The following is a 21,517-nucleotide window of genomic DNA, read 5'->3' on the forward strand; positions in this document are numbered from 1 at the left end:
ACACAGCGTTGTATGAGATCTTCAGTTACTTGGCCTTTTCTCGCATGGAATAGCCTTCATTTCTCAGAACAAGAACAGACTGACGAGTTTCAGAAGAAAGTTCTTTGTTTCAGGCCATTTTGAGCCTGTATTCGAACCCACAAATGCTGATGCTACAGATACTCAACTAGTCTAAAGAAGACCAGTTTTATTGCTTCTTTAATCAGAACAACAGATTTCAGCTGTGCTAACATAATTTCAAAAGGGTTTTCTAATGATCAATTAACCTTTTAAAATTATAAACTTGGATTAGCAAACACAACGTGCCATCAGAACACACGAGTGATGGTTGCTGATAATGAGCCCCTGTACACCTATGTAGATATTCCATAAAAAATCAGCCATTTCCAGCTACAATAGTCATTTACAAAATTAACAATGTCTACACTGTATTTCTGATCAATGTTATGTTATTTTAATGGACAGAAAATGTGTTTTCTTTGAAAAACAAGGACATTTCTAAGTGACCCCAAATATAACATTACAAAACAGCTCAGGGACCAACCAGTGGAGGGATCAGCTGAAACCTTCCCAGATCCTGGAGAACCTGGCCAGACTGAGAGGGATCCCTTCACCCCGCACCTCTGCTGACGGCAGCACGCTCTCCTTCGGGGGGAAAGACTACAGCCTGCTGGACTTTGGTACAGAAAACCCCTAAGTAGCAAATCACACGTTAACTTGAGGGATCACTCTAGACCTCCAAGTAAACCATCCATTTCAATGTGAGATTTGCCCAATAAGTTAGTATTCAACCATCTGAGTTACATTCAGTTCTATTAGAGGAGTTCCACAGATAAAGCAGAAAGAATAAATATATATATATTTTTTTTAAATACATGTGGCATTTGTCATTTTACTTCAACCACAACATAGTGAATGTGTTAGTCATCTGAACGTCAACCCAAACTTCTGTCTCCTGACTGAGTTGTGTGTCCTGTCGCTAGAGGCCAACAGAGTCATCCACCAGCACCTGGGTCCAGCCAGGGAGAGGATGGCCCTGCATGTCCTCAGTAAACAGGGTCTGGTGCCAGAGCATGTGGAAACCAGGACTCTCTACAGTACTTACCAACCTACACTGTCCCAGGTTAGTACCTTATTTCCTTTTTTCCGATGACACTTTCTAAGAGCCGTCATTGTAAGCCGTTGTAAATGTTTATAAGTGCTTCATAAAGCTTATGAGCATGTCAAAAAAATGCATTTAGAAGTAATGAAATGCTTATAGTTTATTATAGTTATTATAAAGTGTTTCCTTATTGCCCTCATGAAACGTCCAAACATTGTACTGCATTATCAGGCCACGTTATCGAAGAAAAAAGATATGTCTACTTGAGGTGTTTGTTTGTTGTGTGACAGCATGACATTGTCTAGAGCAGTGCTTCTCAAACCTCTCTTCGGGGACCCCCAGACGTTTCACCATTTTGTTGTAGCTCTGAACAAGCACATCTGATTCAAGTAGTAAGGGCTTGATGTTGAGTTGACAAGTTGAATCAGCTTTGCTAGCTCTGGGGGGTCCCCAAGGAGAGATTTGAGAAAGGCTGGTCTAGAGAATACTTACCAATTGTATTGTCTTTCCCATCGTTAGGGAAAGATTCAGATGTGGGTGGACATCTTCCCCAAGAGCCTGGGTTTACTGGGACCTCCCTGCCACATTACTCCACGCCAAGCCAAGAAGTGAGGGCCTTTATTACATTCATTCAAAAATAAAGACCCTGCACAGTCAAAATCATATTTATCATCATATTTGGATGAAACCAGATCAAATTAGGATGACCAAAGTATGAGAAATGACTGGTGCTGGTACATTGATGAAGTTTGATCATACACTTACTGGCTTCCTCCTCTGTGTTAAAAACTTGAACTCAGGAGGCAGGGTTAATTGAGGCTTTATGTGACATCACATACATTTTTATTCACCTCCTTTTAAACACACCAATGGTAACGTCTTATTCTCTTACCTAATTTAAATAAGTACCACCTTGCAACCATCATCGCGGAGGGGAGCAGTTTACATAGCTAGCTAGCTAGCTAGATAGTCTATTGGTGCCAAAATTTGACTGCAGGGTGTCAGCAAATATAATTACTGTTTTCCCCTATTCATCTATAGCAAAGCTATTTATAGGTTTCCTCTTTCATTTGTGTCTGGTGTTAGCTAGTTAATGGCTAGCTAGGTCATCAGCCAGCATAGGAAAAAAGGGGGGAAGGGTCGTTCAAAACTCCTACGCAGTTGGCATGTCAACACATCTGTCAGTGCTGCTGCGAACTGCAATAGAAGAGGCATGCCAAATAGGAGATAGGACCAATAGGACCAAGTCATTGAGTGCTAAGTCTCAAGTCTTAGCACTCAAGTCAAGTCCCAAGTCAAGACGGGCAAGTCTGAGTCAAGTCTCAAGTCAAGACCGAAAAGTCCTAAACTTTGAGTTGAGTCCAAGTCATAATGTGCTCTTCACCAAATGTAATACCATTTCATATTTTTAACAAGTGTAATAGTTAGTATATTACATTTACGCAAATCATGAATGCTTTTAAAAATATATACATTTTATTGCTTTCCAAATGAACTTTATATTTCCATGGCGATCGACTATTGAGGATTGCTATGGGGCGCAATCGGGCAATACAGGCTTGTACACAATCGCCCAACCTTAACACATACACACACACACCACACACACACCCTCTCTGTGTATGGTTACAGTAGACTTACATATGTCAATGGTTTTAGGAACAGCAGTTACATCAGGCAGGATTTAGACTACCAACTGCCTAGCCAGTTGTAGCTCAATCTTGCAATGATCCCGTTCCCGCACTGACTGACTGTGTGGAGGCTCATTGATTTAACGTTACGTTAGCCTACATGCTACACTAGCAAAGTTATAAATTGTATAGCTGTTGGCTATATTAGCCACGCTTTACCGTTCTTTGTGCAGCTTCAAATGTCGAACAAAGTTGTAAGTTGTTGCGCCTCTGTCTGCAATTTAATTCCCGCATGTTTTGGAAGTTGCAATCCGTTTTTTTTTGATAAAGCGTAGTCTTTATATCTGAAAATAATCATTTTGGGTATCATCTTTCCAAGGGCTTCATCTGAATTTACCCACCGGTGTTCCTCTGCACTGCCATGCACAACTTTTTCTCAGCTGGCACAATTTGATTGGCTGCTGTCCGATTCAAACTGTAATCCGTTAAATGAAGAGTTGATGCTTTATTTTATGCATATTTTTTTATATTTGGGCTTGGGGAAGGTATCATCAAGTAAGTTTGAGTCAAAAGGCTCAAGTCCAAGTTAAGTCACGAGTCATTGGTGTTAAAGTCAAAGTTGCAAGTCATCATATTTGTGTCTCGAGTCCACACCTCTGGGAGATAATAATTGATAGTCATGGTTTATGAACATGGTCTAGCAGTCAAGGTGCCTTCGGAAAGTATTCAGACCCCTTTACTTTTTCCACATTTTGTTACGTTACAGCCTTGTTCTAAAATGTATTTAATAAAACAATTTCATTAGCAATCTACACACAATACCCCATAATGACAGAGCGAAAACAGGTATACAATTTTTGGGCAAATGTATTAAAAATAAAAAAACAAAAATACCTTATTTCCATAATTATTCTGACCATTTGCTATGAGACTTGATATTGAACTCAGGTGCATCCTGTTACCATTGATCATCCGTGAGATGTTTCTACAACTTGATTGGAGTCCACCTGTGGTAAATTCAATTGATTGGACATGATTTGGAAAGGCACACACCCATCTCTATATACAGGTCCTACACTTGACAGTGCATGTCAGAGCAAAAACCAAGCCATGATGTCCAAGGAATTGTCCATAGAGCTCTGAGACAGGACTGTGTCGAGGCACAGATCTGGGGAAGGGTGCCAAAACATTTCTGCAACATTGAAGGTCCCTAAGAACACAGTGGTCTCCATCATTCTTAAATGAAAGAAGTTTGGAACCACAAAGACTCTTCCTAGAGCTGGCCTCGGTCAGGGAGGTGGCCACTCTGACAGAGCTCTAGAGTTCCTCTGTGGAGATTGGAGAACCTTCCAGAAGGACAACCATCTCTGCAGCACTCCACCAATCAGGCTTTTATGGTAAAGTGACCAGACAGAAGCCACTCCTCAGTAAAAGGCACATGACAGCCCGTTTGGGAGTTTGCCAAAAGGCACCTAAAGACTCTCAGACCATGAGAAACAACATTCTCTGTTCTGATTAAACCAAGTTTGAACTCTTTGGCCTGAATGCCAAGCGTCACGTCTGGAGGAAACCTGGCACCATCCCTACGGTGAAGCATGGTGGTTGCAGCATCAACCCAGACAGGATGACCACATCAGTGACTCAACCCACTCAGATGACACACCCCCTCCAGGGACGGCATGAGAGAGCCCCAGTAAGCCAGTGACTCAGCCCCTGTAATAGGGTTAGAGGCAGAGAATCCCAGTGGAAAGAGGGGAACCGGCCAGGCAGAGACAGCAAGGGCGGTTCGTTGCTCCAGAGCCTTTCCGTTCACCCTCCCACTCCTGGGCCAGACTACAATCAATCATATGACCCACTGAAGAGATGAGTCTTCAGTAGAGACTTAAAGGTTGAGACCGAGTTTGCGTCTCTGACATGGGTAGGCAGACCGTTCCATAAAAATTGAGCTCTATAGGAGAAAGCCCTGCCTCCAGCTGTTTGCTTAGAAATTCTAGGGACAATTAGGAGGCCTGCGTCTTGTGACCGTAGCGTACGTGTAGGTATGTACGGCAGGACCAAATCAGAGAGATAGGTAGGAGCAAGCCCATGTAATGCTTTGTAGGTTAGCAGTAAAACCTTGAAATCAGCCCTTGCTTTGACAGGAAGCCAGTGTAGAGAGGCTAGCACTGGAGTAATATGATCAAATTTGTTGGTTCTAGTCAGGATTCTAGCAGCCGTATTTAGCACTAACTGAAGTTTATTTAGTGCTTTATCCGGGTAGCCGGAAAGTAGAGCATTGCAGTAGTCTAACCTAGAAGTGACAAAAGCATGGATTAATTTTTCTGCATCATTTTTGGACAGAAAGTTTCTGATTTTTGCAATGTTACGTAGATGGAAAAAAAAATGTCCTTGAAATGGTCTTGATATGTTCTTCAAAAGAGAGATCAGGGTCCAGAGTAACGCCAAGGTCCTTCACAGTTTTATTTGAGACGACTGTACAACCATTAAGATTAATTGTCAGATTCAACAGAAGATCTCTTTGTTTCTTGGGACCTAGAACAAGCATCTCTGTTTTGTCCGAGTTTAAAAGTAGAAAGTTTGCAGCCATCCACTTCCTTATGTCTGAAACACATTCTTCTAGCAAGGGCAATTTTGGGGCTTCACCGTGTTTCATTGAAATGTACAGCTGTGTGTCATCCGCATAGCAGTGAAAGTTAACATTATGTTTTCGAATAACATCCCCAAGAGGTAAAATATATAGTGAAAACAATAGTGGTCCTAAAACGGAACCTTGAGGAACACCGAAATTTACAGTTGATTTGTCAGAGGACAAACCATTCACAGAGACAAACTGATATCTTTCCGACAGATAAGATCTAAACCAGGCCAGAACTTGTCCGTGTAGACCAATTTGGGTTTCCAATCTCTCCAAAATAATGTGGTGATCGATGGTATCAAAAGCAGCACTAAGGTCTAGGAGCACGAGGACAGATGCAGAGCCTCGGTCCGATGCCATTAAAATGTAATTTACCACCTTCACAAGTGCCGTCTCAGTGCTATGATGGGGTCTAAAACCAGACTGAAGCATTTCGTATACATTGTTTGTCTTCAGGAAGGCAGTGAGTTGTTGCGCAACAGCCTTTTCTAAAAAATGTTGAGAGGAATGGAAGATTCGATATAGGCCGATAGTTTTTTATATTTTCTGGGTCAAGGTTTGGCTTTTTCAAGAGAGGCTTTATTACTGCCACTTTTAGTGAGTTTGGTACACATCCGGTGGATAGAGAGCCGTTTATTATGTTCAACATAGGAGGGCCAAGCACAGGAAGCAGCTCTTTCAGTAGTTTAGTTGGAATAGGGTCCAGTATGCAGCTTGAAGGTTTAGAGGACATGATTATTTTCATCATTGTGTCAAGAGATATAGTACTAAAACACTTGAGCGTCTCTCTTGATCCTAGGTCCTGGCAGAGTTGTGCAGACTCAGGACAACTGAGCTTTGAAGGAATACGCAGATTTAAGGAGGAGTCCGTAATTTGCTTTCTAATAATCATAATCTTTTCCTCAAAGAAGTTCATGAATTTATCACTGCTAAAGTGAAAGTCATCCTCTCTTGGGGAATGCTGCTTTTTAGTTAGCTTTGCGACAGTATCAAAAAGGAATTTCGGATTGTTCTTATTTTCCCCAATTAAGTTAGAAAAATAGGATGATCGAGCAGCAGTAAGGGCTCTTCGGTACTGCACAGTACTGTCTTTCCAAGCTAGTCGGAAGACTTCCAGTTTGGTGTGGCGCCATTTCCGTTCCAATTTTCTGGAAGCTTGCTTCAGAGCTCGGGTATTTTCTGTGTACCAGGGAGCTAGTTTCTTATGAGAAATGTTTGTAGTTTTTAGGGGTGCAACTGCATCTAGGGTATTGCGCAAGGTTAAATTGAGTTCCTCAGTTAGGTGGTTAACTGATTTTTGTCCTCTGGCGTCCTTGGGTAGACAGAGGGAATCTGGAAGGACATCAAGGAATCTTTGTGTTGTCTGTGAATTTATAGCACGACTTTTGATGATCCTTGGTTGGGGTCTGAGCAGATTATTTGTTGCAATTGCAAACGTAATAAAATGGTGGTCCGATAGTCCAGGATTATGAGGAAAAACATTAAGATCCACAACATTTATTCCATGGGACAAAACTAGGTCCAGCGTATGACTGTGACAGTGAGTGGGTCCAGAGACATGTTGGACAAAACCCACTGAGTCGATGATGGCTCCGAAAGCCTTTTGGAGTGGGTCTGTGGACTTTTCCATGTGAATATTAAAGTCACCAAAGATTAGAATATTATCCGCTATGACTACAAGGTCCGATAGGAATTCAGGGAACTCAGTGAGGAACGCTGTATATGGCCCAGGAGGCCTGTAAACAGTAGCTATAAAAAGTGATTGAGTAGGCTGCATAGATTTCATGACTAGAAGCTCAAAAGACAAAAACGTCATTTTTTTTTGCTATCGTAAATGTTAGCAACACCTCCGCCTTTGCGGGATGCACGGGGGATATGGTCACTAGTGTAGCCAGGAGGTGAGGCCTCATTTAACACAGTAAATTCATCAGGCTTAAGCCATGTTTCAGTCAGGCCAATCACATCAAGATTATGATCAGTTATTAGTTCATTGACTATAATTGCCTTTGAAGTAAGGGATCTAACATTAAGTAGCCCTATTTTGAGATGTGAGGTATTCATGATCTCTTTCAATAATGACAGGAATGGAGGTGGTCTTTATCCTAGTGAGATTGCTAAGGCGAACACCGCCATGTTTAGTTTTGCCCAACCTAGGTCGAGGCACAGACACGGTCTCAATGGTGATAGCTGAGCTGACTACACTGACTGTGCTAGTGGCAGACTCCACTATGCTGGCAGGCTGGCTAACAGCCTGCTGCCTGGCCTGCACCCTATTTCATTGTGGAGCTAGAGGAGTTAGAGCCCTGTCTATGTTGGTAGATAAAATGAGAGCACCCCTCCAGCTATGATGGAGTCCGTCACTCCTCAGCAGGTCAGGCTTGGTCCTGTTTGTGGGTGAGTCCCAGAAAGAGGGCCAATTATCTACAAATTCTATCTTTTGGGAGGGGCAGAAAACAGTTTTCAACCAGCGATTGAGTTGTGAGACTCTGCTGTAGAGCTCATCACTCCCCCTAACTGGGAGAGGGCCAGAGACAATTACTCGATGCCGACACATCTTTCTAGCTGATTTACACGCAGAAGCTATGTTGCGCTTGGTGATCTCTGACTGTTTCATCCTAACATCGTTGGTGCCGACGTGGATAACAATATCTCTATACTCTCTACACTCGCCAGTTTTAGCTTTAGCCAGCACCATCTTCAGATTAGCCTTAACGTCGGTAGCCCTGCCCCCCGGTAAACAGTGTATGATCGCTGGATGATTCGTTTTAAGTCTAATACTGCGGGTAATGGAGTCGCGAATGACTAGAGTTTTCAATTTGTCAGAGCTAATGGTGGGAAGCTTCGGCGTCTCAGACCCCGTAACGGGAGGAGTAGAGACCAGAGAAGACTCGGCCTCTGACTCCGACCCGCTGCTTAATGGGGAAAACCGGTTGAAAGTTTCTGTCGGCTGAATGAGCGACACCGGTTGAGCGTTCCTACAGCATTTCCTTCCAGAAACCATGAGAAAGTTGTCCGGCTGCGGGGACTGTGCCAGGGGATTTATACTACTATCTGTACTTACTGGTGGCACAGACGCTGTTTCATCCTTTCCTACACTGAAATTACCCTTGCCTAGCGATTGCGTCTGAAGCTTGGCTTGTAGCACAGCTATCCTCGCCGTAAGGCGAGTACAGCGACTGCAATTAGAGGGCATCATGTTAATGTTACTACTTAGCTTCGGCTGTTGGAGGTCCTGACGAACCGTGTCCAGATAAAGCGTCCGGAGTGAAAAAGTTGAGGAGGAAAAAAACAAAAATATAAACATAATTAAAAAGTAAAAACCGTAAATTTGTCAGGTAGCAAAACAGGTTGGCAACAAAACGCACAGCAAATCGAAAACAAGTCTGCAAGTCGTGACCAGTCTTTGAATGTCTTTGAGGGGCCCAGCCAGAGCCCAGAGTTGAACCAGAGTTGAACCCGATATAACATCTCTGGAGAGACCTGAAAATAGCTGTGCACCAACGCTCCCCATCCAACCTGACAGAGCTTGAGAGGATCTGCAGAGAAGAATGTGAGAAACTCCCCAAATACAGATGTGCCAAGCTTGTAGTTTCATACCCAAGAAGACCCGAGGCTGTAATCGCTGCCAAAGGTGCTTCAACAAAGTACTGAGTAAAGCGTCTGAATACTTATGTAAATGTGATATTTCTTTTTTTTATTTGTAATAAATTAGCAAAAACTTCAACAACAACGAAAAAATGATTGGGGTATTGGAGGGATTATCAATTTTAGAACAAGGCTGTAACATAACAAAAAGTGAAGGGGTCTGAATACTTTCCAAAGGTACTATATATATATATATATATATAGGGGTGAGGTCTGGGTACACCTCATAGAATATATATATATATATATCTATGGGTACACCTCATAGAATATATATATATATATATATATATATATATTCTATGAGGTGTACCCAGACCTCACCCCGTCCAGTTTCAAATGAAATATGAACTAGATAGCTAGCTTGATAAATCAGTGCTGACAATTCCATCTTGGCTAGCTAACTCAATTATACAGGCATCATTATGTATATATATTTATGCTGTTACAATAACCAAACAGTTGGAAAAACAAATAATTTGTGAAAACATCATGTGATGTATGACAAGATTGGGATGTTGCATACAACTTAAATGCTGTTTGAGTTGCTTGGATGATCTCACTGGAACACTGCTCACTGTGTCATAGTTTCATAACATAGGTGTTTCAAAGAACTGTCAGTCAAGGTGAGCTCCCTCCCACTCCGGCTATTAGCTCTCCACCCACTCCGCCTGTCTTTCCACTATTACTGATAGTTCCACACGAGAGAACATATATTTTGGTCACTCATAAGGCTATTTTAAATGGGAATCAGGATGACTGTGCGTGAATGGTGTCAATCTCATAGACTGTCAGTTCTTCCATTCTCAGCTCTGCTCATGAATTTGCGCAGTTACATCCCCACCTCACACCTTTACATTTACCAAACAAAGTGGCAGTGTTAGGCTGTTTATTGAAATGGCAGATTGAGCCTTTATGTGTATGATATTTTTCAACAGGTACTTCATGCGGGCTATCGTCTGGAACACCACTGATGTCATACTAGATGAGACCAGCATCACCGGAGAGAATATGAGTGACATTTACGTCAAAGGGTACGGCAGAGCACGATTGGCTACTCAATGGTACAGTATTGAGTGATTGGCTACTCATACGGATCATACTGTATTGCTGTTCAAGCAAGGGTTGTAAAACCCTATATTTTAAGTGTGCAAAAAAATAAGTGAAAACCATGTGAACAGCTGTCCATCTACTTTAGATCTAGGTGCTGGTTCTATCAGGAAAACCTAGGTGTCCAAAACAAATGTAAAGAAATACACACAAGTAAAGACACAACCAACTTTGACTTCATAATTATGTTGAAATGTTTTCATTGCAGAGTGCATGAGAGTGTACCCCACTGCCGACTCGATTGGTGGCATACAGTAAACAGGGAATTGATAGAGAAATAATGATGTGTGGTTGATCGAGTTAATAGGCGCTAGAGCAGTGGTGTCAAACTCATTTTGCCCTGGAGGCCACATATGAGGTCTGAAGGGACGCACTGAATATTTGTTGTAATTCCTTGCCTTCAAAATTAGCAAAAAATAGTGCTCTATCCATTGTTTGGGAATTGTTGATGCTCCCTGACTGTCTAGCTTTCATTTGGGTGATTATTAGCAGGCTGGAAACAGTCAAGAGACTGTATGAATGTAGGCCCATTATCATTACTACACTGTTTCAATTTGGTTTTAGTCATTTTAAAGTATATTTATTTTATTTACAGATGGATGCCTGGTATGGAACAGGACAAGCAGAAGACAGACGTCCATTACAGATCCCTGGATGGTGACGGCAACTTCAATTGGCGATTCGTCTTTGGCTTTGACTACCTGCCTGCAGAGCAACTGTGTCTCGTTTCCAGGAAAGTGCGTTTGAAGAAGATTTATTGTATCATTTATTGCCTTTATTTGACTATAATAATGATATACCCCATTTAGCAGACGCTTTTATCCAAAGCGATTTAGTCATGTGTGTTGTGCATGCATTTTTTGTATGGGTGGTACCAGGAATCAAACCCACTATTCTGGTGTTGCAAGCGCCATGCCCTACCAACTGAGCTAACACATTCTCTTTTATAGTTACGACCTAAAGTGAAGCATTTTGACAAATTAAGGAGAAGTCTGACCGTAAATAATAGTTTCAGAAACGTATGTTGGGCAGGTGGTGAGCTCCAGACTTACATCCAAATGTGTTTGTTTGTAAGGAGCATTTCTGGAATCTGGACCAAACCGAGTTTCGGACCCCCCCAAAGTTGATCGTCCAGATTTGGGACAATGACAAATTCTCACTGGATGACTACCTGGGTAAGATACATTTATTTCCTCTGATCTAAACTAACTGATACAAAGTGTTTCTCTTTTTCTCATCACTGGATGTCTCCAAAAATCTGACTGACTGGTTAACTCATTGAATTCATGTATGTTTATTGTCCATCAAAACAATAACAAGAAACATCCATCAGCAGCTGAAAACCAATCTTATTTCAACCCAGGTCTGCAGTACATAACATATAATGGTGAATAGGAAATGTGGGAAGGAAACAGTGAAATAAATTGAATGCTAATGCAGTTTGTGTTGTGTTTGGGACACAGGCACAGTTGAGCTGGATCTGCTTCATCTGATCCCCCCTGCCAAGACCCCTGAGAAATGCAGTCTGAAAATGTTACCAGGGGTTACAGGCTCCACACCTTCCAAACAACCACCGCCCAACTCTCTGTTCTCCCAGAAGTCTGTGCGGGGCTGGTGGCCCTGTATGATCGAGCAGGACGGGAAACACATCCTGGGTGTAAGTCCTGTTGTAGCGAAACAGATAGAAAAAATGGCAAATTCTAAGTTAATTTTCCCATTTTGCCATGAATACAGAAAATATTTCAATTCTACACATTCTGCCATGGGGCAGAGAGAATATTTAGCAGTTTTCAAGCTAATTTATTGCAATTGTACAGATTTTCCATTACTTATGCCATGTTCATACGATACCTGGATGAGAGCGACTAACAAAATTGTTAGACGTTTTTTAACCAGAGCGACTTACAGGAGCTCAGCACAAGGGCATGTCAGATTTTTCGCCTAGTCAGCTCTGGTATTTGAAACAGCGACCTTTCGGATACTGGCCCCTCTCTTAACCGCTAGATTACCTTTGTGCCCCCAAAATCAATGGAGGAACACTACCAAATAAAAAAATTGCACCTTCTGTTTTCTACTATTTTAATTCTCAACGTAAGTTGAGAACCTGACAACGACCTAGCGTCCGCTTATGTTGATTATCGGTAGGGCCGGCCCTGTGGGCAACACACACACATGGACAGAACGCACACACACACACACCAACCTTTCCCTTTGGGAATTTACTGTAACTGTGGTATGTGGTTGTCATATCTAGCTACCTTAAGATGAATGAAAGCCTCTCTGGATAAATCAAATCAATTTATATAGCCCTTCTTACATCAGCTTATATCTCAAAGTGCTGTACAGAAACCCAGCCTAAAACCCCAAACAGCAAGCAATGCAGGTGTAGAAGCACGGTGACTAGGAAAAACTCCCTAGAAAGGCCAAAACCTAGGAAGAAACCTAGAGAGGAACCAGGCTATGAGGGGTGGCCAGTCCTCTTCTGGCTGTGCCGGGTGGAGATTATAACAGAACATGGCCAAGATGTTCAAATGTTCATAAATGACCAGCATGGTCAAATAATAATAAACACGACTAAGATGTGAAATAAAATAAGTTAATACAGATTTCCTCTAAATAAATTCTTATAGTGGATCATGTGTCATTGTGGATGAATTTATAACCAGAAATGCCTGCTCATAGGTGACAGTATTTAGTCACTTTGATCCTTTGCACAGTATTGATAAACATAATTACGTGAAATGGATATCTGAAGTCACAAGCTTTAGGGCTAAATATGTTTATAGATCACAGAGAATATGGATGAGAAAGTCTGTGGAGTGTTTATGACTGTCTCTGTGTTCCCATAGGGGAAAGTGGAGATGACCCTGGAAATAGTGGAAGAGAGGGAGGTAGAAGAGAGGCCTGCTGGGAAGGGCCGGGACGAACCCAACATGAACCCCAAACTGGACTTTCCCAAGTAAGACATCATCCACAAGTCACTTTTCAACCACCTATGACAATAACATTGTAGCTTCTACATTGTAAGTAGAATGTTTTAACATACAAACTACATAGCGCTATAACATTCAGTAACAACACGGCACTCAATAAGAGTCTACATTTCAAACTGGGCTTGCCTAGGCCTACCCCCTAAAAAAAAAATGTGTTTTGTTGTTTCTCTCTCCATACAGTCGCCCCGACACTTCCTTCTTCTGGTTCACCAGTCCATGCAAGACCATGAGGTTCATCATATGGCGCAGATTCAAATGGATCTTCATTGGTTTGATAGTCCTCCTGCTTGTGCTCTTGTTCCTTGGGATCCTGTTGTACTCCCTACCAGTAAGATATATGTCCTTGTAATCGACAATATGAATATGTCTATGCCACTTAGAAGACACTTTCATCCATAGCAACTATAGTGAGTAGATAGTGCATACATTTGTTGTGTTTGTATGTGATTCACTCATATAGTGTAAACAGGCAACATGCATCATTCCTTTGATATGCTGAATTGCAACATAATATGGTCAAATGAAGCATAACTGCATTTATTTGATCTGATAATAGAGTGCAATATTGCAATAATTCCACTCCACAAATGCATCCTGCATATGAATATAACAGAGGATTTAACCTTACTTGAAATAAAAGTCAAAGATGTGTTTTATTAATTAAATCTTTTCTCTTGCCTCTCCAGAACTACATCTCAATGAAAATTGTGAAGCCTTTCTCTTAGGAGTTACTCTACGGGGCAGCTGAGTACTATGCCCGTCTTCGTCCAAGGGATAAGGCGACAGAAGTCTTGACACGCAGGCCCTCACAAACTCTATGCAATGTATTCCTATCATCGTTGTCTTCAGAGTTGCATGCATTATTTACATTTTTTACACTTTATCAATCAAGGCTACACTTCACTTGCATTAAATACTGTAGCTACACAGCCCTTTTAATTGTACTGTACTTGTACTGTTCTTACCTGTCTGTATATTCCTGAAATACCGAAAGCAAAAGGAAAGGGAAAGGGGGTACCTAGTTAGTCGCAAAACTGAATGCATTCAACCGATTATGTGTCTTCTGCATTTAATCAAATGCTATTTTGTATGCATGCTTTACTTAACCTAATATAGAGATGTTGTCATCACTGACAGAACAAACTACTAACAACAAACACTGTTGTTGTGGCTTCAAACAATGTCCCAACATTCTAATAAGCCACGTCCTTAGACACCGTACAAAGAAGGTCCCAAGAAGGTGTCCAAGAAAGGGCATGAGATAATGTCTTGGTTGCAACAAAAATCCCATTTAATTTACTCACAGATTGTCTAGGTATGTCATACAGTCCGGGTAAGTTCAGGTATGTCACACATAATAAATGAAGCATGGTTTACATGTAAGCATAGACAGTCTTACTATAAATATGAATTGGGATCTAACTCAAAAAGGTACACAAAATTAACAAGGTAAAATAGATGATTGTTTTGAAATCAAAGGGTAAATCCAAAGGTATTAATGAAACAGATGAAACAGTATTAACCACTCTAGTTTTTGGAAGGCATTTTTCTAGCGGGCTTCTATCCCGTTCTAAATTCGGTTCCACCATAGAGGTATAAAGAAGGCTCATCATTGTATCTGTGCTATAATGGCTTCTGAGACAGGATGGGCAGTGCAATTGAGGGGTATCTCCATTTTAAAGTAACTGTCCAGTGATAATCTCACTTTTAAAATTGTAATGTTCTGATAACTCATACCCAAATAATGTTGTTGGCTCATCCTATACTCTTTTTGTGGCCAAAGCAGAAATGGGAGAAAAAACACTTAAAAATCCCAACCTCAAACAGAAAAAAATGCTTGCTATTTTCTCATAGAGGATGATGACATCCTCCTGAGGAGGATGAGCTGGCCAATCAGCGGTCTACTCGCATTAATATTGGACAGTTACTTTTAAAGTAGTCCATTTCTTCTTATTCTACTTTTATGAGTCAGTAAACAAACTAAAAAGGTGCATACTGCCACCTGGAGTGTGTTGTCTGAACAGGTATAAAGCCACGGTTGGTGATTTACTGCCACCTGCAGTTCTGGAATGTTTCCTCAGGAGTAAGAATTCCTTGGCTGATCCCTCCTGATTACCTGGATGGAATTATGTGATCCTTCCTTAATTTAACCCATAGGAAGTCCCAAACAGTTGACTACTTTAAAATGGCGAAAGCCCTCAATGGTAATGTTCATGCTGAAACAGGTTCTATCCATCCAGAGTCCTCTTTCTACCTCTATGGGTTACACTGACACATCTTCGTTTTAACCATTATATGTCCATATAAACGGTTTCCATACTATGAATAATAACTTTAACATATTTTCTTTTCACATACAAAATGGCTCTAACAACTGTTGTGTTCATATTTCATTCATATCAATAGGCTTTTCTATGTTTTAATAAAGAACAATGATTATGTACAACAGTGGCGGTTGCAGATTTACTGTAAATGTTTCTCTCCACACTGATCCTGAAGGCAGCGTTTTAGATCGCTTACTGACACATGGCTGGTGTAGCGGTAGTTCCACAGCCCTGCGGCACACATGGCTAAAAGTGTCCATATAGGTTTGAATCTGGCCTACTGCCCTTTGTCACTACCATAGATTGTGTTTTGTATACTGTGTCAGTACTCAATCAATCAGTAGACAATTCCACCAATTTATCGATTGGCTGAATGATCTATTGGCTGACTTTCAGCAAACGCAAGTCAGGCAAAGCACATTAAGTTGTATAATTTGTATTGGTGATTCTACAGAAGAGGTTTAAATTGCTGTCCCCTATCAAAGTACTATTTAAAAAAAACAAGTCTTCAAACATGTATTTATTTACTTTGAAATGTATTTATATCAAATATTCTAATTAATTCCAAGGCAATTACAAACATTGTTAAATTAATACAAAGTAATTGTTTAAATACCCATTCCTATTGAGAGGTGGCTGCCCCACACCCTGACTCCTAAAATTCATGTTTGAAAATAAAGCAATTAAAGATTTTTGTAACACTTTTATCAAATCTTGAGTTAGTTAGTATTATTACATTGAAAGATACTGATCTAATTAGTACACTCTTAGAAAAAAAGGGTTCCAAAGGGGTTATTTGCAGAGGGACAGGGTTGTACCAAGAACCATTTACATCTGAAGAACCCTTTTTGGAAGAACATTTTTCATCCTAAGAACCGCTTTTCGAAAGAAAGGGTTCTTTAATGATTTTTTTGGTAGGAAAGAAGGATTCTTTGGAAGGCAAGAGGGTTCTACTGTACATAGAACCCTTCTGAACTGAATAAGCTTTTAAATAGTGCCTAAGCATTAGTGTTTACTTAAACTTTAACATCAGGAGTTTGAGTTATCTGATAGAGGTGGGAATGTTTTAAACTGTACCTACAGTATACTCCCAGTCGGTATTAGATAGAATGTCGCGGCCCCACCCGCTATGGGGGAAAATGACCCGTGGTTACCCCATTGTCTCACCTCAAAAACACAACCTTTTTTTGCTACAGACCAGAACATTCTTGGACACCGAGTTCTCACATTTTCCCACTCTCCCACACTGAATAACCTGAAGCCACAGCGCTCTTCTCGCAGGATCTATTTCCCTACATGGGAGCATTGCGAACTGTTTGTCGTGATTTTTGACAAAGTTACATGTACAACAACACAGCATCTTTTCGGCATGTTTTGTTATTTCTGTATAACAGAAAATTGATGATGAAGTTGGCTCTTTTACAATGGGGGTCAATGGGAAATAATTTTTGTTTCCCCCAATTTGTGGGTGTGGTCGAGGGGAATTACTTCTTATGGCGTGAATATCGACCATCGAGTATATGGGAATATTTGTACATGTATCTGGTATTCCTGATGTGTCTGTTATTCCTTTCTGTTAGGTAGTTTTTAAACCAATTACATGCAGGCCTATGATCTGATCTGGTCTAAAGCCAGGTTGATGAACATGTACACTACATTTCTTAGATAAGAAAGTTCTTAGTTGAGAGTTAGGCAGGTAACTCCAAGAGTTACCGGTCTAACAGAACACAGAGGGTGTTCTTTAATAGTAGCCTCTCCAACAAAATCCAGGTAGAATCAGGCATTCCCCAGGGCAGCTGTGTAGGCCCCTTAATCTTTACTAATGACCTGCCACTGGCTGAGTAAAGCCTGTGTCTTTATGTATGCGGATGACTCAACACTATGCATGTCAGCAAGTTAAATCACTGCAACACTTAAAGAGCTGCAGTTAGTTTCAGAGTGGGTGGCAAGTAATAAGCTGGTCCTAAATATTTCAAAAACTAAAAGCATTGTATTTGGGACAAATCATTCACTATACCCTAAACCTCAACTAAGTCTTGCAATGAATAATGTGGAAATTGAGCAAGTTGAGGAGACTAAACTGCTTGGAGTAACCCTTGATTGTAAACTTATGGTCAAAACATATTGATGCAACAGTAGCTAAGATGGGGAGAGGTCTGTCCATAATAAAGCGCTGCTCTGCCTTCTTAACAACAATACCAACAAGGCAGGTCCTACAGGCCCTAGTTTTGTCACACCTGGACTACTGCCCAGTCGTGTGATCAGGTGCCACAAAGAGGGACTTGGGATAATTACGAATGGCCCAGAACAGGGCAGAATGGCTGGTCCTTAAATGTACACGTAGAGCTAACATTAATAATATGCATGTCAATCTGTCATGGCTCAAAGTAGAGGAGAGATTGGCTTCATCACTACTTGTTTTAAAAAACAGTGAGGACTGAAGAGTCACACACAGGTACAAACACACATAACATATACACACGTACACCTGGATTGTGTGTTGTAGTAGAGTAGTAGCCAGAAGGCACACACTTAATGTATTGTGAAATATTTTGTAAAATGTATTTAAAATGATTAGAAATTGTATTATAATGTATATTACTGCCATAATAAATACAAATAATTCTAATACTTTTGCTAGGTAAGAAAGTATAGAAATAGGGCAATCATTATTTAGGGCACAAGGGTCACCACCTTTGTGGAAAGGGAGCACATGAGCCGCCTTCTAAACCCTTGTGATAGTACCAGATATGATCGTCAAATAAAAAATCTGGGTTAATGATTCAGAAATCAATGGGGCGGAGAGCCGCAATAAAACCAGGTCAAGCATATCAACCCCCCCATGGATGTTTTAACTTCAGTCTTAAGCAAGGCCTTCAGCACATCACAGGTACAGTAGTAACTTGTTGAAATTAAAACACAGATTCACTAGTAGTTGACAGGTTACCATTCAGGTCAGCTAGAGGATGGGAGCAGGAAGAGCAGAGAACTGACTGACAATGGTTATTTAGACCACCATTTCTCTCAAATAAAAATGTGCTAATGTAATGCTCATAATGTCCAGGAGGGGCGATTCCGTTAACTGTGCAACCCAAAATGCATTCCATACACAGTGTATTGCATTTGGGGGGCATTAAAAGCCAGCAGCAGGGCGTGCGACACAGTCCCCCTCAAAAAGTAACCATATTTGGTTAGTAGAGACCCTACTAAGTCATTTTCACCCCACTTTATTTGAGTAAAGTTGTTTCTCTACAACCAAATACTGTATGAATACCATATAGTATTGCATTTGGAGATATGTTGCCAGAATAAAAAGCCAGCAGTAAACATTTGGTTAGTAGAGACCCTACTGAGTATTTTCCACCCCAGTATTCCATATACGATGTATTGCATTTGGGGCTATGGAGGGGAGAGGGAAAGGCCAGCAGCAACTCAGTCGCCCTCAAAAACTAAGGGAATGCAGGCGACAAGTTTAGATCTGCAAATTATGCCAATTCAAACGCATTGGGCTTATTCAGGACAGATTTTGGCGACAGTGAGCCCTCTCGCCTTGCCTCTTCCTCTCTGCTGAAACTAGTGAACGGAACAGCGCTGCTCTGTCTTACTATATGTAGCCCATGTATCTGATGCTGTCTGCCCAGAAACAGTATGTCATGCCATTCTCCTTCTGTCCAGACAGCATCAGATACATGGTCTACACATACGGAGATAGAGGGGGGCTGTTTCGCTCACTCGGATGCTTTATCTGAGATCATAAATCCGGCCCTAGCTATTCGGTGGCACAAGTGGGGACACTTCAGGCTGAGGAGTAAGTTTCACACATCCCCATGTGCAACGTTCATCCCTGAAATTTTCCCAACAGGGACGCCCAGGCAATAGCAGATCGAAGTCACTAAGCACCACTGTAAAGGACATCACGCTGCTTGCTTAGCAAGTACCACTTCCTCTTGATTCCAGTTATGGGTAGCGGTAGCCCAATATGGCGACCGGAGTATTGGCGAGGGGGTGTGTCAGAAGGAGTGGGTTTGTGCAGATTTGTTGCCACTCAAGAACGTTTTGCTTCGAGTCGATAAGCTGGCGAGCGACCAGTGCACCGGTGTTGATACACGCTTGTGTCGCCGGCAGTAGCTAATGTGCCCATTTTTTTTTCTCACATGATTTTACTTCAAGTAGGATAGCAGCCTACACAAGAAATAATTAATATTGATAACCATCTAGTTGTCACCTTGATACCTAACCTACATGCAGTCTACTACTCAATGGGGAGGGTATAAACGGCAACACCAGGACACACTGCTCTTCACTCTCTCTTGACAAGCACTACTGTCTGACAACGGCGTGGGCAACGGCGTGGGATATCATGGTGACAGTCACAGAAGCACAAGCATGCAGTAACAATACAGTCATCATACCAGTCATACACCCTCCTCAGAGCATTATGTATTATTCTGTACGTAAATCCTAGACACTCCATTTAGTATGTTATGTTACGTTTGCAATGGTTACATTAGACAGATGGCTACTTAAGGCAAAAACAAAAGTAGGGTGGGTGGTCGGATTTACATACAGAATAAAACAAAATGCTCTGAGACCAGGTTGAGGAGAGCTACCCTCATGTAGGTTTTCACTGCAACCCAGGGATCTAGTGTTGCAGCAGTGCTGCCATAGCGTGATGCTGCTCCCTCACTTTTTTATTTGAGAATACGCAGAGCTGCATGGTAAAATAATTTCTGGAAAATATATTCTGATAAATTCGAAATAAATTATATTTAGGCCTAACTACCACGAAAATTCCATGAAAACGATAGAATGACAAACCAAATAAATATGTAGGCAATAACAGCCTATGAGTATGTAGCCTAAATGGTGGTTTCTTCCCTGAATGCTTTCTCTATGGTGGTGACACGAATGATGAACTGTAGGCGTGTGTGCAGAGACCAGTCGGTCAGAGGCTTGACCACTTTCAGTGGCCCAAATCCGACATAACAAGAACAGCCACAGACAGAAAACTGCTAAAACAGACTTGTACAACACACGTTGTACAACTCGCCCTACTGTCCAAGTGCTTAGTTTACAGAAACGTACCACCTCTATTGCATATGCTGACAAACAGCCTGGTCTCAGTGCATTTCGATTATTCTGTGTGGAAATCCGTGACACTCCATTTAGTATGACATATTACGTTTGGTATGGTTACATAAGACAGATGATTTTATTTATTTATTTTTTTATTTATTTTTCACCTTTATTTAACCAGGTAGGCTAGTTGAGAACAAGTTCTCATTTGCAACTGCGACCTGGCCAAGATAAAGCATAGCAGTGTGAACAGACAACACAAAGTTACACATGGAGTAAGTAAACAATTAACAAGTCAATAACACAGTAGAAAAAAAAGGGGAGTCTATATACATTGTGTGCAAAAGGCATGAGGAGGTAGGCGAATAATTACAATTTTGCAGGTTAATAACACTGGAGTGATAAATGATCAGATGGTCATGTACAGGTAGAGATATTGGTGTGCAAAAGAGCAGAAAAGTAAATAAATAAAAACAGTATGGGGATGAGGTAGGTAAAAATGGGTGGGCTATTTACCGATAGACTATGTACAGCTGCAGCGATCGGTTAACTGCTCAGATAGCAGATGTTTGAAGTTGGTGAGGGAGATAAAAGTCTCCAACTTCAGCGATTTTTGCAATTCGTTCCAGTCACAGGCAGCAGAGAACTGGAACGAAAGGCGGCCGGCCGAATGAGGTGTTGGCTTTAGGGATGATCAGTGAGAAACACCTGCTGGAGCGCGTGCTACGGATGGGTGTTGCCATCGTGACCAGTGAACTGAGATAAGGCGGAGCTTTACCTAGCATGCTCGAGCTGTACAAGCAAACAAGAAAAGGCTCATCCAGAGGCAGCGCTCCTAGTGGCCGGGGACTTCAATGCAGGGAAACTTAAATCAGGTTTTACATCATTTCTACCAGCATGTTACATGTGCAACCAGAGTAAAGAATCTCTAGACCACCTTTAGAGACTAGTACAAAGCTCTCCCTCGCCCTCAATTTGGTAAATCTGACCATAAATCTATC

General features: G+C 41.4%; 1 protein-coding gene across 3 annotated transcripts in view; it reads left to right on the plus strand.

Annotated features, from left to right (window-relative positions):
• LOC139364740 (myoferlin-like) overlaps window positions 1–15,559 on the plus strand; it is a 60,510-nt gene extending 44,951 nt beyond the window's left edge. For all 3 annotated transcript variants that reach the window (XM_071101763.1, XM_071101762.1, XM_071101761.1), the window contains 10 exons: window positions 532–680; window positions 984–1,123; window positions 1,622–1,710; window positions 9,952–10,047; window positions 10,719–10,860; window positions 11,199–11,298; window positions 11,587–11,780; window positions 12,973–13,082; window positions 13,297–13,444; window positions 13,803–15,559. In XM_071101763.1, coding sequence (XP_070957864.1) covers window positions 532–680; window positions 984–1,123; window positions 1,622–1,710; window positions 9,952–10,047; window positions 10,719–10,860; window positions 11,199–11,298; window positions 11,587–11,780; window positions 12,973–13,082; window positions 13,297–13,444; window positions 13,803–13,841 — 1,207 coding nt within the window. In that variant the 3' untranslated portion in view covers window positions 13,842–15,559. The remainder of the gene's footprint in view (window positions 1–531; window positions 681–983; window positions 1,124–1,621; window positions 1,711–9,951; window positions 10,048–10,718; window positions 10,861–11,198; window positions 11,299–11,586; window positions 11,781–12,972; window positions 13,083–13,296; window positions 13,445–13,802) is intronic.
• Window positions 15,560–21,517: the final 5,958 nt, after the last annotated feature.

The sequence above is a fragment of the Oncorhynchus clarkii genome, chromosome 13 (genome assembly GCF_045791955.1).
Source record: "Oncorhynchus clarkii lewisi isolate Uvic-CL-2024 chromosome 13, UVic_Ocla_1.0, whole genome shotgun sequence".
Classification (NCBI taxonomy): domain Eukaryota; kingdom Metazoa; phylum Chordata; class Actinopteri; order Salmoniformes; family Salmonidae; genus Oncorhynchus; species Oncorhynchus clarkii.